The sequence below is a fragment of the Malaya genurostris genome, chromosome 2 (genome assembly GCF_030247185.1).
Source record: "Malaya genurostris strain Urasoe2022 chromosome 2, Malgen_1.1, whole genome shotgun sequence".
In the NCBI taxonomy this organism is placed as follows: Eukaryota; Metazoa; Arthropoda; class Insecta; order Diptera; family Culicidae; genus Malaya; species Malaya genurostris.
Window position 1 is genome coordinate 154,716,445 of NC_080571.1, and position 14,826 is coordinate 154,731,270.

General features: G+C 35.9%; 1 protein-coding gene across 2 annotated transcripts in view; it reads right to left on the reverse strand.

Annotated features, from left to right (window-relative positions):
* The window catches only part of LOC131429682 (protein ROP), a 609,112-nt gene that overhangs the window by 39,964 nt on the left and 554,322 nt on the right, over positions 1-14,826 (reverse strand). For both annotated transcript variants that reach the window (XM_058593974.1, XM_058593973.1), the window contains exon 7: positions 5,736-5,920. In XM_058593974.1, coding sequence (XP_058449957.1) covers positions 5,736-5,920 — 185 coding nt within the window. The remainder of the gene's footprint in view (positions 1-5,735; positions 5,921-14,826) is intronic.

The window sequence follows — 14,826 nt, forward strand, 5'->3', positions numbered from 1 at the left end:
TACTTTTATAATCGTTAGATTGATGTGGTACATATTGATTATGGATGTTGAAATGTCTTCTGGGAGGCCCGTACGACATACCTCCTCTCAAATAGTTATTTTTGTGCTGTTGATTAGCAAGTCTAGTGTTCAAAATTTGGGAGTATGTGTTTTCGTTAACTTCACACTCTTGTGCCTTTTGTATAGCTTCTTGTAGAGTGCTGAAGTTTCCAGCTCTAAGTATTATTTTCCACAAAGGATGTCGATTTCCTCGCAGAAATTGTTAATTGAGTTCTTTTGTTTAAGATTGTTGATTTTTGATATTATTAGTTCTGGAGTGAGGTTGCCTTTACATCTATCTTTGATTATTTCTATTAAGTTATTTATTGTATCGACTGTTTCAGGGATACCTTGTCTGACTTTTCCTGACAGTCTGGTTTTTAAAAATTTTATTGCCATGGCCATGTGGTCTGGCGAAACTAACTCATTCAGCAATCTAGCTGAGTCAATAAATGTATCTAGGTTCTCGGGGGAACCGTCGTAAGGTTGGATAAGAGCCGTCGCCTGACGTAAGTCAAACGGTGTTGTTGTTTGTGTCATTGTGTCGTTTTTGGTTGCTCTAATGCATGTGAGTTTAAATTTTATTATTTCGCAAATTTCGTCTGTCCACAGTCTCGTATTTTTTAAAATGTGGGTTATAGTTTCTAAAATAATGGTTATTACGGTTATTATAATTGTTATTATTACTACTTTTATAATCGTTAGATTGATGTGGTACATATTGATTATGGATGTTGAAATGTCTTCTGGGAGGCCCGTACGACATACCTCCTCTCAAATAGTTATTTTTGTGCTGTTGATTAGCAAGTCTAGTGTTCAAAATTTGGGAGTATGTGTTTTCGTTAACTTCACACTCTTGTGCCTTTTGTATAGCTTCTTGTAGAGTGCTGAAGTTTCCAGCTCTAAGTATTATTTTCCACAAAGGATGTCGATTTCCTCGCAGAAATTGTTAATTGAGTTCTTTTGTTTAAGATTGTTGATTTTTGATATTATTAGTTCTGGAGTGAGGTTGCCTTTACATCTATCTTTGATGGTTTCTATTAAGTTATTTATTGTATCGACTGTTTCAGGGATACCTTGTCTGACTTTTCCTGACAGTCTGGTTTTTAAAAATTTTATTGCCATGGCCATGTGGTCTGGCGAAACTAACTCATTCAGCAATCTAGCTGAGTCAATAAATGTATCTAGGTTCTCGGGGCAACCGTCGTAAGGTTGGATAAGAGCCGTCGCCTGACGTAAGTCAAACGGTGTTGTTGTTTGTGTCATTGTGTCGTTTTTGGTTGCTCTAATGCATGTGAGTTTAAATTTTATTATTTCGCAAATTTCGTCTGTCCACAGTCTAGTATTTTTTACTAAGTTGTGGAAAGTCTTGTCGTCGATAATTTCTTGTTCCTTTATAAATAAATTTTCAAGGTCTATTTTTAATTCTTGGCATCGATTCAATTTTTCTTCGAGTAATTTTTCTGATAGTTTCGTGTTGATAGACTTCTTTACATAAATGTGGAGTTTTTCTAGCTCCTTATAATTTTGCATTTCACTTTCGCTTGGATATATATAACATTTATATAAAAAAATTTAATACATATTTTATAAAAAAAATTTTTTTTTCAAAAGAAAAAATCGTTCTTTTCACATTTATAAGATATGGTATGTAGTTTTCTAGACATGAATATACATGCGTAACCACATTTGTGTTTGTCGGGAATCGCCTGTTTGCGTTTTTCCTCGGTACGAATTTTAATTTCATTTAATTTCTCTTTGACCGTTAAAGGCCATTTTTCGTTATAAAAATTTTCCATTATCGTCAAAAAAAAATTTTTTTTTTTGAGTAAGTAATTCAAACGTTGGCCAATTGTACCTGTCGTGCGGCCTTGATTGCTATTTTTTTGTGAATTGTTTATGTAATTCAAATATTCCTTTTAATAACAGATAACCAACTATTATTATAACCAGGGCACAAAGCGCGATGCCTTCGGTTTCTCTCTGTTGTGGGACTAATGTGTTGTTGATGGTTTCGTCTGACGAAAACCAACCCATCTTAATCTTTATTTTAATATTTGTGTTATTTATTCTATTAAATTTTTTTTCTAGGGGTCCTAATCTTACTTAAGCTAAGTACCTTTGATTTGTTGACTGCAAGTTTTCCATCTCTCGGTTGCTGTCCGCTTCCAATTTAGCTAAATTCGGTAGATTCCAAATTCCAAGTTCGGTAGCTGCACAACTTTGTTTATTAAGCGCACATTTCGTTTGGTAGATGCACAACTTTATTTGTTACGGCGCACATTTCGTTCGGTAGATGCACAACTTTGTTTATTACGCGCACGTTTCGTTTGGTTTTGATTTCCTTCACTTTTGAATGGTTAACTGGGACCAGGTTCTGGGTCCTAAGCTTTCGTTTGGAAATTTGTCTACAGAAAGCCAAATTGCTCACTTCACCAAATCACCGATAATAGGAACTTGTTGCCACCACTGTGGAATGCCAGGAACACTTTTTACAGGTATGCAACTGTTTCATAAGTCAATTTCTTTGAAACAGTAGTAACTTCCTTGGAGAAAAATAGGCACTTTTGCACTGTTCCGAATTTTGAATCCTGATCATTTTTTCGTTAGAATTTATTCCTTTGATTGTCTTCGCCTTATCACATATACGTATAAAACAGTCGATAGCACTTTAACTGAAACCGAATAGTTTCACAAGTTCAGGTCCCGAGAATCCGGGAAGAAATTCTATCACTTGCACACCACGGAATCGCTGGTCGTAAAAAACACTCGGTCGCCATTTAATAAGAACAGCATGTCTTTAAGTTTAAACGAATAATCATCTTTTATTTAAATCAATCACTTATTTATATCCTATCCTCTCCTAACTTAGCTAATTGATTTTTACAGTATGGATTGCTAAAAATCCGGGGGAGGAGTTAGAACGCGCAGCGTAAATTTAATTTAACCAATGACATGTCTCGGTCATTGTATTGCATTTGAGTAGGAGAGAGTGAGTAATGTATCTAGACAAGTGTGTGAGTGTGATACAGAAAGGGGAGGTTGAGAGTAGTCAGGTTTAACTCTCGTGAGTGTCGGTTCGAGTCAGTGTGTTTTCCTGGGTTACTGTTATTCTAGGTCATGTCGTATGTTTGAGAGAGGTGTGGGACGTGGAGAAACGGGAAATGACATAACTGTTTTGTTTTGGGTGATATTTGACGCTGATGTTTCCTTATTTATTGTTGTCGTATGAACGCGGTTTTTTCGTTGAGTCGAAGTAAGTGCTGACATTTTAATTTATGTAGGTGAAGTTTATATTTCAAGTGGGTTTCTGGGTTTCATGACATGGTGTCGAGTGGAAATTTGTCGAGTACGTGTTTTATGGAAATTTGTCAAGTGCGTGTGGTCTGAAGTGTGGGAAAGATTTAATCTTGAATATTTTACATGGTCTGAAATGTGTGAGGAGATTTAGTGTTACATGCTCATATTACAAATTTCTGTGAAAATATCGATTTTTTAAGACATTTTCAGTAAAGTTGAAATTAATTTCTTCTAAAACACATAGCTGATGCCAAATGCAAGCTGTTGGAATATAAAAATGCGTATGTCGTCGCATTGAATTTAAAGATATGTCGAAAATACGAGGTTTTCGATATTTCATGCTTGGGCTTTTGGATACGTTTTTAATCATAACTTTCATTAACAAAGTGTAATTGAAAAATTTTCTGTTCTATTTATGTTATCATAGACATATCAAAAATAATAGATAAACAAATTTTCAAAATCGGTCTTCTAATAGGTGAGATATGGCCAGCCAAAGTCAGCACTTTTTTATAATAACTTTGAATAGAATATTCGGTTTTCGATCGTTTCAAATGGGTTTTATTCCAAATGAATTTATCTTTCTAATAGTAAAAAAAGTTTTGAAATCGGTCCAAAAATGGCTAAGATATAATCAGTCAAAATTAGTGTTCCCACTTTTCATGATACCCTTGGTAGTCCACGTAACTTTTTACCCTCTTGGTATTCGGAGTGTTAATAAAAAAAACAATCAGATTTTTGTATTCGAGTCTCGAATATAAATTAAGGAACTAATTTCAGTCTCAGAGTCATAGTTTTTATTTCTGAAATTGTAATCTTGAACTAATTTCAGAAGCAGTAGCAAGCGTGATGAGCTTCCCAAATTGTTCCCAAAAAAATTATAAAATTTTCTTTCTGAGTTATTTACACCGTTGAAAATTTTATCATAAATTGCTAATCACATTTCTGATAGCATGGAGAAAGAATTGTTTTGTAGCGTTTAGTTCCACTCGAGATATTTCTACCCATCCTTCCATTGAGCGAATTTTGAAAAAAAGGCCCATACTAGAGTAAGACGTATTCACGTCAAAAGAAATCTAGGATGAAAAGTTTTAGGTACTCTGAGCACAAATATATATCAGTATTATTCTTGAATCATAAGGGAAGCACCAGAAGAAAACGCGCATAGCAAACAAGGCGTATCAGTAAGTGAAGGAGAGTGAAGAAGTATTCGTAAATTGAGTGGATGACGACGAGTGCCCATGGATACATATAAACAGCAATGAGCTTTACATGACATTGAATAATTTTTGATTGAGTAACTCTGTCTGACTGTACAAAGTTAATACAAATTGGTTTTTTACTCTTCGCGATTTTCTTTCGACGAATGAGTACCTCTTGTTTAAGGGATTTTCCTCCAATATCGGTGTAGTTGTGGAGACTCTGCTCGGTAGTCATTTAAAGCACAGTATGTTAGACTAGAAACACATTGACTGCCTCGACATCCTCCTGGTCGATCCCCTGTAGCGAAATGAGTGGCTAAAAATCGAGATGAATGCCCCAAATATAGGTGAGAACGACGCAGACGTCCATGACGATGCATAAGTCCGGGAAGGGTGCTTTGAGCACCGATAGCCTCTACCACGGGTAGTTCCGGGGAAGTAGGGTTGGAGATCCAAGGTGTCTAGTGGTTAGTTCCAATTATACAGTGGTAGTTCGGTGGAGAGTCCCACACTCTGTGCGTAAATGCATTTCACCTTGTAAAAAAACACTGACTGCCTTACTGATAATTGGCCGCATGAATAAAATGTCATAAAGTCTGTTGTTTGTAGTATCTTCTAAAAAACAAAGTCCACATAGTATATCGTGGTATGGTATGAATAAAAAAACAAGTTCGAACATGTAGTTATCCTGCCTTCGAATTTAAGCATTTACTGCATGTCGTATCGCCACAGGGCCGGAAGAGCTGGAAGTATGCACAAAGCAAGAAACGTACTTAATGCTGCAAAAATGCAACTTTGTTTATTATTTCAGCTTCACACACGAGTAGCAACCTCTAGAGCTACCTACCGAAAAATTGTGGTAAACACCACAGTTTGCAGCGTGTTCGAGAGTTGTTGTGTCTTTGCTTTTGACAGGAACGTGTAAAGTCTTTGCTTTTGACAGGAACGTGAACCACATGTAGCATTTACTACCGAAATTCAAGCATGCTACGTTATATTCATACGGCCCAATATAACATGAAGCTGTGTCATACACGGCTTTATTTATAGTGAGAAAACGTAAACTTATTTAAAAACTAATTATCCCTGAATAATCTACAAATACATTCATTAGTTGATTGGAACCGCCCTTCAAATTTCATTGGTAAGTTTAAATTAAATGTTTGCTCATTTTAATATTAAATCTGCCCTTACCTTGTAGGTGCATGGAATCCAGCTGTTTTCCTTCCACCTAGAAAAGGAAAATGGCGTTCGTCTAACTTGTTGTCAATCGCATCTTCCATAATATCCTTTATAACCGGAGTCCATCTAGACATCTGGTAAGTATGTTCATTAATACGTTCCTTGCGTGGAACTGTGTAAATTTTTTTACGATTACCCTGAAAATCAAAATAAGGTTATAAAAAGTTTGCAAAAGTTTACTGAATGAAATTATAATAAAATTTATCTGCACTACTATGCTAGATGACACACTATGAAGAAACAAATATGATTTGCTTATGTGTTAATCGTTTTGTTTTTTACCTTTTTTTGCCTTTCTCATATAGAAAGGTTATGCAATCACTTGAAATACCGACTAGTGAAAATTGGCCCGGAAGGCCAAGTGTCATATACCATTCGACTCAATTCGTCGAGCTGAGCAATGTCTGTGTGTGTATGTGTGTGTGTGTGTGTGAGTGTGTGTGTGTGTGTGTGTGTGTGTGTGTAAGTCAAATAATCTCAAAGGGTTTTCTCGGAGATGGCTGAACCGATTTTGACAAACTTAGATTCAAATGAAAGGTCTTCCGGTCCCATACGGAATTCCTGAATTTTATCCGGATCCGGCTTCCAGTTCCGGAGTTATAGGGTAAAGTGTGTTCAATATTGTACACCGTCACTTAAACCGGCAAAACAAAACACGTAAAAAAAATCCTAAACTGGTCTCAAAACTACACAAATCGATAGCCATTATCAGTAGGCAACTAAACAAACCGATTCCGGCTATCTTGGTTCCCGGTATCCGGTTCCGGAAGTTCCGGAAATAGTGGTCATATATACCAAAATGGATCTCACTCACTTTTCTCAGCGATGGTTTGACCGATTTCCACAAACTTAGATTCAAATGAAAGGTCTTCCGGTTCCATACGGAATTCCTGAATTTCATCCAGATCTGACTTCCGGTTTCGGAGTTATAGGGTAAAGTGTTTTCAATATTGTACACCGTCACTTAAACCGGCGAAACAAAAAACGTAAAAAAATTCTAAACTAGTCTCAAAACTACACAAATCGATAGTCATTATCAGTAGGCAACTAAACAAATCGATTCCGGCTATCCTGGTTCTCGGTATCCGGTTCCAGAAGTTCCGGAAATAGTGGTCATATATACCAAAATGGATCTCACTCACTTTTCTCAGCTATGGTTTGACCGATTTCCACAAACTTAGATTCAAATGAAAGGTCTTCCGGTCCCGTACGGAATTCCTGCATTTCATCCGGATCCGGCTTCCGGTTCCGGAGTTATAGGGTAAAGTGTGTTCAATATTGTACACCGTCACTTAAACCGGCGAAACAAAAAACGTAAAAATATTTCTAAACTGGTCTCAAAACTTCACAAATCGATAGTCATTATCAGTTGGCAACTAAACAAACCGATTCCGGCTATGCTGGTTCCCGGTATCCGGTTCCGGAAGTACAAATAGAATACCACAATATTATATGTACATGAGAAAGGCATCATTACACCACTAGGTGGATTAAAACAGATTTATATATATATATATATATATATATATATATATATATATATATATATATATATATATATATATAAAATTAGGTATAGAATTCGCTCAAACTTTCGAAAAATTTTCCGAGGCCCGGAGGGCCGAATGTCATATACCAATCGATTCCGCTCGACGAACTGAGCAAATGTCCGTGTGTGTATGTGTATGTGTGTGTGTCTGTATGTGTGTTGTCAACTAAGAGGTCAAGATCTCAGAGATGGCTGGACCGATTTTGATCAAACTAGTCGCAAATAAAAGGTCTCCCCGTCACCCAGAACGCTATTGAATGGTTTTGAGATCGGATGTTTACTTTTTGAGTTATATGTAGTTTTATGAAAAAAATTTCAGTTTTTTGACAGTATCTGTCACATTTGACCTTGAAAACAGAATATGTTTCTACACTTAGATTCCATACGGTAATACCTATCCAACAAGCTATAGATTGTTAAAATCCGTCCATTTTGAACGGAGATATCGACATTTTTGTATCAGCGACTTTTCCTCCTATTCCAGCAGTAGGAGTTTTGAGCGCTGTATGACAAAGCAATGCTTGGGAGCAACGCGAAACACGATTTTTTATACTGTTATATACAATTGTTTCTAAGTACCAAAAAGACTGTGTACAGCATCCTTTTTCATGACAATTTGCCTCGGAAGAATTTTAGCACGGTTCATTTTTGGCAACATAATCTTTCGAATATGGCATATGTAAACCAGATGATATCAGCATTTTCGAGTTGAAAGTAATTCATAATTATTTTGATTTAAACTACTTACAGTAAATAATTCTGGAACAACATTACTCCCATATACCATTCGACTCAGTTCGTCGAGATCAGCAAATGCGTGTGTTACAAATAATTTCACTAAATTTGTGTGTATGTATGTGTATGTGTATGTGTGTGTGTCTGTACGTGTGTTGTCAACTAAGAGGTCGAGATGTCAGAGATGGCTGGACCGATTTTGATCAAACTAGTCGCAAATAAAAGGTCTCCCCGTCACCCAGAACGCTATTGAATGGTTTTGAGATCGGATGTTTACTTTTTGAGTTATACGTAGTTTTATGACAAAATTTTCAGTTTTTTGACAGTATCTGTCACCCTTGACCTTGAAAACAGAATATGTTTCTATACTTAGATTCCACACGGTAATACCTATCCAACAAGCCATAGATTGTTAAAATCCGTCCATTTTCAACGGAGATATCGACATTTTTGTATCAGCGACTTTTCCTCCTATTCCAGCAGTAGGAGTTTTGAGCGCTGTATGACAAAGCAATGCTTGGGAGCAACGCGAAACACGATTTTTTATACTGTTATATACAATTGTTTCTAAGTACCAAAAAGACTGTGTACAGCATCCTTTTTCATGACAATTTGCCTCGGAAGAATTTTAGCACGGTTCATTTTTGGCAACATAATCTTTCGAATATGGCATATGTAAACCAGATGATATCAGCATTTTCGAGTTGAAAGTAATTCCATAATTATTTTGATTTAAACTACTTACAGTAATTAATTCTGGAACAACATTACTCCCATATACCATTCGACTCAGTTCGTCGAGATCAGCAAATGCGTGTGTTACAAATAATTTCACTAAATTTTCTCGGAAATGGCTAAACCGTTTCCTACAAACTCAGATTCATATGAAAAGTAATATACTCCCAATTAAGGTTCCTGAATTACGTTTGGATTCGACTTCTGATTACGGAACCACAGGATGATAAGTGAAACGAAATTAAAATAAGGCAACTCATTTTTCTCGTAGAACCGATCTAAGATTCAAATGAAATCTATGAATCATCTATGATTCAAATGAGAGGTCCTAAAATCCTATAAAACATCTTACTTTTTAGTCAGATCCGACTTCTTGTTTGAGAGATACAAGGTGATAAGTATAAAAATGTCCATTTCACATAAATTAATCAGGTTTATCGGGTTTACAGATTTGGATAATCGATTACCAAATAAATTTATAGCATTTTGAGCGGTATTCATTTTTGGATTCGGAATGTACCCCCAAATTTTAATTCGCACTATAATTTCTCAAAGATGTCTACAAACTCCTCAGGTGAATTTAACTGATTTCGGCTACACCGATTTTAGAATTCCGGTTCCAGTATCGAATCGTTTCTCAAAGCTCAATCATTTTCTCAAAAAAGCCAAAATCGAGCTTCAAAAACAAAAATTACAGGACTTAAGGTCCCATAGAAAATTGGTGAATTTTATCCGATTCTGGAATTACAGATGATGAGTTTTTAAAATGAAATTCGATACGATTTGCAGTTTCGACATTACAGGTTTATGAGTGATTAAAATCTCAATTTGCCGTTTAAAACGACGATAATTAAAATAATGTCATGAGAACTAAAACACCGAAGAATATTCATGCAAAACACACATGCGGATTGATAAAAAAAGGTATCATCTCACTGCTAGGTGGATTAATATACCATTCGACTCAGTTCGTCGAGTACGCAAAATGTCTGTGTATGTGTGTGTGTGTGTGTGTGTGTGTGTGTGTGTGTGTGTGTGTGTGTGTGTGTGTGTGTGTGTGTGTGTGTGTGTGTGTGTGTGTGTGTGTGTGTGTGCGTATGTGCGTATGTAACGTTTTTTTGCACTAACTTTTCTCGGAGATGGCTGAACCGATTTTCACAAACTTAGATTAAAATGAAAGATTTTGTGGTCCCATACAAAATTCCTGAATATTATTTGGATCCGACTTCCGGTTCCGGAATTATGGGGTAAAATGTGCAAAAAATTGTGAAAATAAGTGCACTAACTTTTCTCAGAGACGGCTGAACCGATTTTCACAAACTTAGATTCAAATGAAAGGTCTTAAGGTCCCATAAAACATTCCTGAATATTATTTGGATCTGACTTCCGGTTCGGGAGTTATGGGGTAAAATGTGCAAAAATAAGAAAATATATGTTCTAACTTTTCTCATAGATGGCGCGACCGATTTTCACAAACTTATTTTCAAATGAAAGGTCCTGTGGTCCCATACGTAATTCCTGAATTTCATGCGGATCCGACTTCCGGATCCGGAAATATAGGGTAAAGTGGGTTACAAATTGTATACCATTACTGAAAACGGGGAAAAAACTTAAAAAAATTTCTAAATCGACCTCAAATGTTTTCCAATTGATAGTTTTTATCAGTAGACGGTCAAACAAACCGATTTCGGGTATTCTTTTAAGAATCGAAGAAAATTATTTTGAAGAATACCACAGTATTATATATGATAGTATGATTGATATGAGAAAGGCATCATTACACCACTAGGTGGATTAAAACAGGTTTTTTTTTATATAGAAATCACTGTGAAAACCGACTTTTTACCGAGGCTCGGAGAGCCGTACGTCATATACCATTCGACGTATAAGATAACTAAAAAAAATCTTTTATTCGGTATCTGGAATAATAAAAATCGAATCATATTGATACACCATTGAAGGTTCGTTGCAATCCAATAACGGCACCGTTGATTATGTAGTTAGAACTACGTAGAAGCAATCTGAGGAGGTGTTTGTTGCGAAAAGCTGTAGAACGAACGTTGATGTTAATTTAACTAAGAAGTGCTGGGTAATCAATATTGTTCGTCAAGACATCGGTAATCAGCATTGCACGGAACAGGTCACGGTCCACTTGCAAAGTATCGAGGCCGATAAGCATTCCACGGCTTTCGTAACTCGGCAGCTGAAGAGGGTTATTTCAGGGCAATTGGCGAAGAGCGAAACAAACGAATTGAATTGCCTTGACATCGTGAAGGTTCCATATCACCGAGCAGTATTCAAGTGTTGAGCGAACAAGTGAGCAGTACAACGACTTCAGACAGTACATGAAGTAGACAGTGTGAAGCGCTTAGCAGTTCTCATAACAAATCCCAAACAACGAGAATGCTGATTGGAATTTATTCGTTCATATAGATATATGAAATATAGAAAGAACATCTCTGATTCGGGTTATGTAATCTTATAGATGTCTTCACCCACAAATAACTGATTTTTTTAATTGAATTTTATCCGATTCTGGAATTACAGATGATGAGTTTTTAAAATGAAATTCGATACGATTTGCAGTTTCGACATTACAGGTTTATGAGTGATTAAAATCTCAATTTGCCGTTTAAAACGACGATAATTAAAATAATGTCATGAGAACTAAAACACCGAAGAATATCCATGCAAAACACACATGCGGATTGATAAAAAAAGGTATCATCTCACTGCTAGGTGGATTAATATACCATTCGACTCAGTTCGTCGAGTACGCAAAATGTCTGTGTATGTGTGTGTGTGTGTGTGTGTGTGTGTGTGTGTGTGTGTGTGTGTGTGTGTGTGTGTGTGTGTGTGTGTGTGTGTGTGTGTGTGTGTGTGTGTGTGCGTATGTGCGTATGTAACGTTTTTTTGCACTAACTTTTCTCGGAGATGGCTGAACCGATTTTCACAAACTTAGATTAAAATGAAAGATTTTGTGGTCCCATACAAAATTCCTGAATATTATTTGGATCCGACTTCCGGTTCCGGAATTATGGGGTAAAATGTGCAAAAAATTGTGAAAATAAGTGCACTAACTTTTCTCAGAGACGGCTGAACCGAGATGCTTCTGCAAGGTTATTTGATTGGTTCTAAGTGCTCATGGTGAACACCACAAATTGAAGCAACGAATATGAACAAAAGGGTTTCACCAGCTGTGCTATTCACACACATTCGTATGTCAGGTAGAATTCACAGCGCAACCCAAGCAAGGAGAGCAGCTTCGTTCGTTCATTAGTTCATGAATATGTCCGCTTGCTTCATGAGATGAGCATTTGATGAATGGTTCTCATATTGTAGATGCCTATGAGGAAACTAGATTCATAACGTTTAGTTCCGATGAATATTAATTTAAAGAACATTGCTTTTAGTGTTTCTAGGATATATACACAGTGTAAACTGCCAAGAAACAAATTGATCGTTTTGAAAATGGGCTCAAATTCAAAATTTCTGCTATAAAATGTTCAAGTATGTTTGAAATGTTATCAAATTTGATCTTGGAATGCGAACATTATGTTAAGAATGATTTCTGTAAACCTACACTTTAAAAATAAACAGTAAACATCGGTTATATGAAATTCGTTGATTTTCTATGAAAAGCGTGAAAAGGTTTTCCAAAAATGTGTCCGAATGTGATCCTTGTTGCCAGCATAAGGTTTTTTTGAAAAAAAAATTCATTCCATCGAATTATTAAAATCTTGAAGGGTTCGTCGTATGGATTGAGGAACAGGTTCACAAGTTTTTAAAGCATTAGAGCTACTCAAAACTGTTTGCTTACTTATGTGATGTGATGTGATGTGAAGTGAAGCCACCATCAGTTCAAGGACTTGCCAGTGGATGCGGGTAGACTTACAGTAGCCCCGATATGACTCATCAATTCACCTTCTTTCTATAGCTAACAGTAACATTCTATTATATTATGTTATATTGTATTGCATTATGTTGTATTATATTATATTATATTATATTATATTATAGGGTTTATTATGAGTAGTACTACGTACCTCTGTGCAAAATATAAATTTGTTTTCCTTATAAGTTATCATTTTTAAAGTAAACTAAATATCAAGGTCGTCACAAAGTGAGCTTGGTTCGCACTGGTTCCTGTTTCATGCCTACACGTGTGTCTGTGGTGACAAATGGTCTATGGAATGCGTTGATGGCAGAATGAGAGGATGAGAAATGACATATAAATTCAAGTAATATAATGTCATAGCATATCGCAACATATCATTTTATTTATTCTATTATTTATTATATAATTCATTGTACTATATTATATTGTTTTTTATTGTTATTTTCATAATTATATTTATTATTATTATTATTATTAATAATAATAATTAGAATAATAATAATAATAATATATAATAATAATAACATATATTATTTTTATAGATGTAGATATTATTATTGTTATTAGAAGAGAAATATTCTACTTCCTGCAGTATTGCGAAGATAGAAGAGCATTACTGACACTCTATATTAACTGTTATTTTATATCATGTTTTGTAATATATTATATTATATTGTATGACATTGTATTATATTATATTAAACTAAAATATATTGTATTATATTATGTTATATTATATTATTTTGTAATCTATTATATCATTTTATGTTATATTAATTTCATTACACTATGTTTCATTGTATTTATCAACATAAAATATTTTGCACGGGGGCGTAAAGAGGAGGGAGCATCAGGGCATCGGACGAATTGATGACTGGACGAGGGATTGTGGATAGCCAGCCCAAGTCACTTGAAGGAAACTTGTTTCCTTCTGAAGGTTTGACATGATTCTGACGCGCCCTTCTCAAACAAACCATCAGGCGGGTTCAAGCATGTATAGCGATATGCTTCATCCATGCACTGGATATTATGGTTGGAAGAGCATCTTTCATTCCCGCGGAATACGAGTAAGTGGCTCTACTTACGTATCCGCCCAACCCTTTTTTTTCGCTTTTCGGTAACAGCTATAGTAAGAAGGTGAATTGATGAGTCGTATCGTTATTATTTTCTGCCTATAAAGTCATATGTTATTATTTTCTGCCTATAAAGGCAGAAAATATTTTCATATCAATATGTCCACTTGCTGTCAATACATTTCGTTCCAGGGTAATTTCTGGTGGACTCGACGAGTTGTGCAATACTCTGAAAGGCGCCAACTGGGAAATTAAATTACATTTTTTCTAGACATTTCATTTCATTTTTCGTGGATATATAGAGCAATAATCGTTTCTTCACTCGTTTCAAAATATCCAAATTCGAAATTAATTCCTGGAAAAAATGCGGGAACATTTGAGAGCTTTATCTGAGCGGTCTTATTTAATGTCGTTAGTCTGGGTCCCTTCTCATTGCTCTATTCCGGGCAATGAAAAGGCAGACTTATTGGCTAAAGTGGGCGCATTAGAGGGTGATATTAACGAAAGACCAATCTGCTTCAACGAATTTTTCAGCACTTCTCGTCAGAAGACACTCGAAAGTTGGCAAGCTTCATGGAGCAATGGAGACCTAGGACGTTGGCTATACTCTATTATACCGAAGGTATTGACGAAACCTCGGTTTGAGGAGGTGCAAGTGGGTTGCGATTTCATTCGTGTAATGTCTTGACTTATGTCTAATCACTCCGAGATGGGTACGCATCTCTGGCGAAGAATGGTATCTGCGCTTGTGGCAATGGTTACCACGACATCGAGCATCGAGTTTCGCAATATTACAGTTAAGAGACTCTCTTTGGGCCCGAGGTAGGCCACCCAATGTGCCGGTGCGAGATGTACTAGCAAGTCGCGATTGCACTTATATGTACTAGATTTACATCTTTCTGAAAACTATTTATTTATCAATCTAGTTACTGCTTCTCTTTATTTACATCCTTAGCAGTTCTTCTTTCCCCAAAATGCCATCTTGTGACGTACTGATTGGTTTTTGGTAACCACACATCGGAAATTTTGAGCCCAAATGAAATGAAGATTACA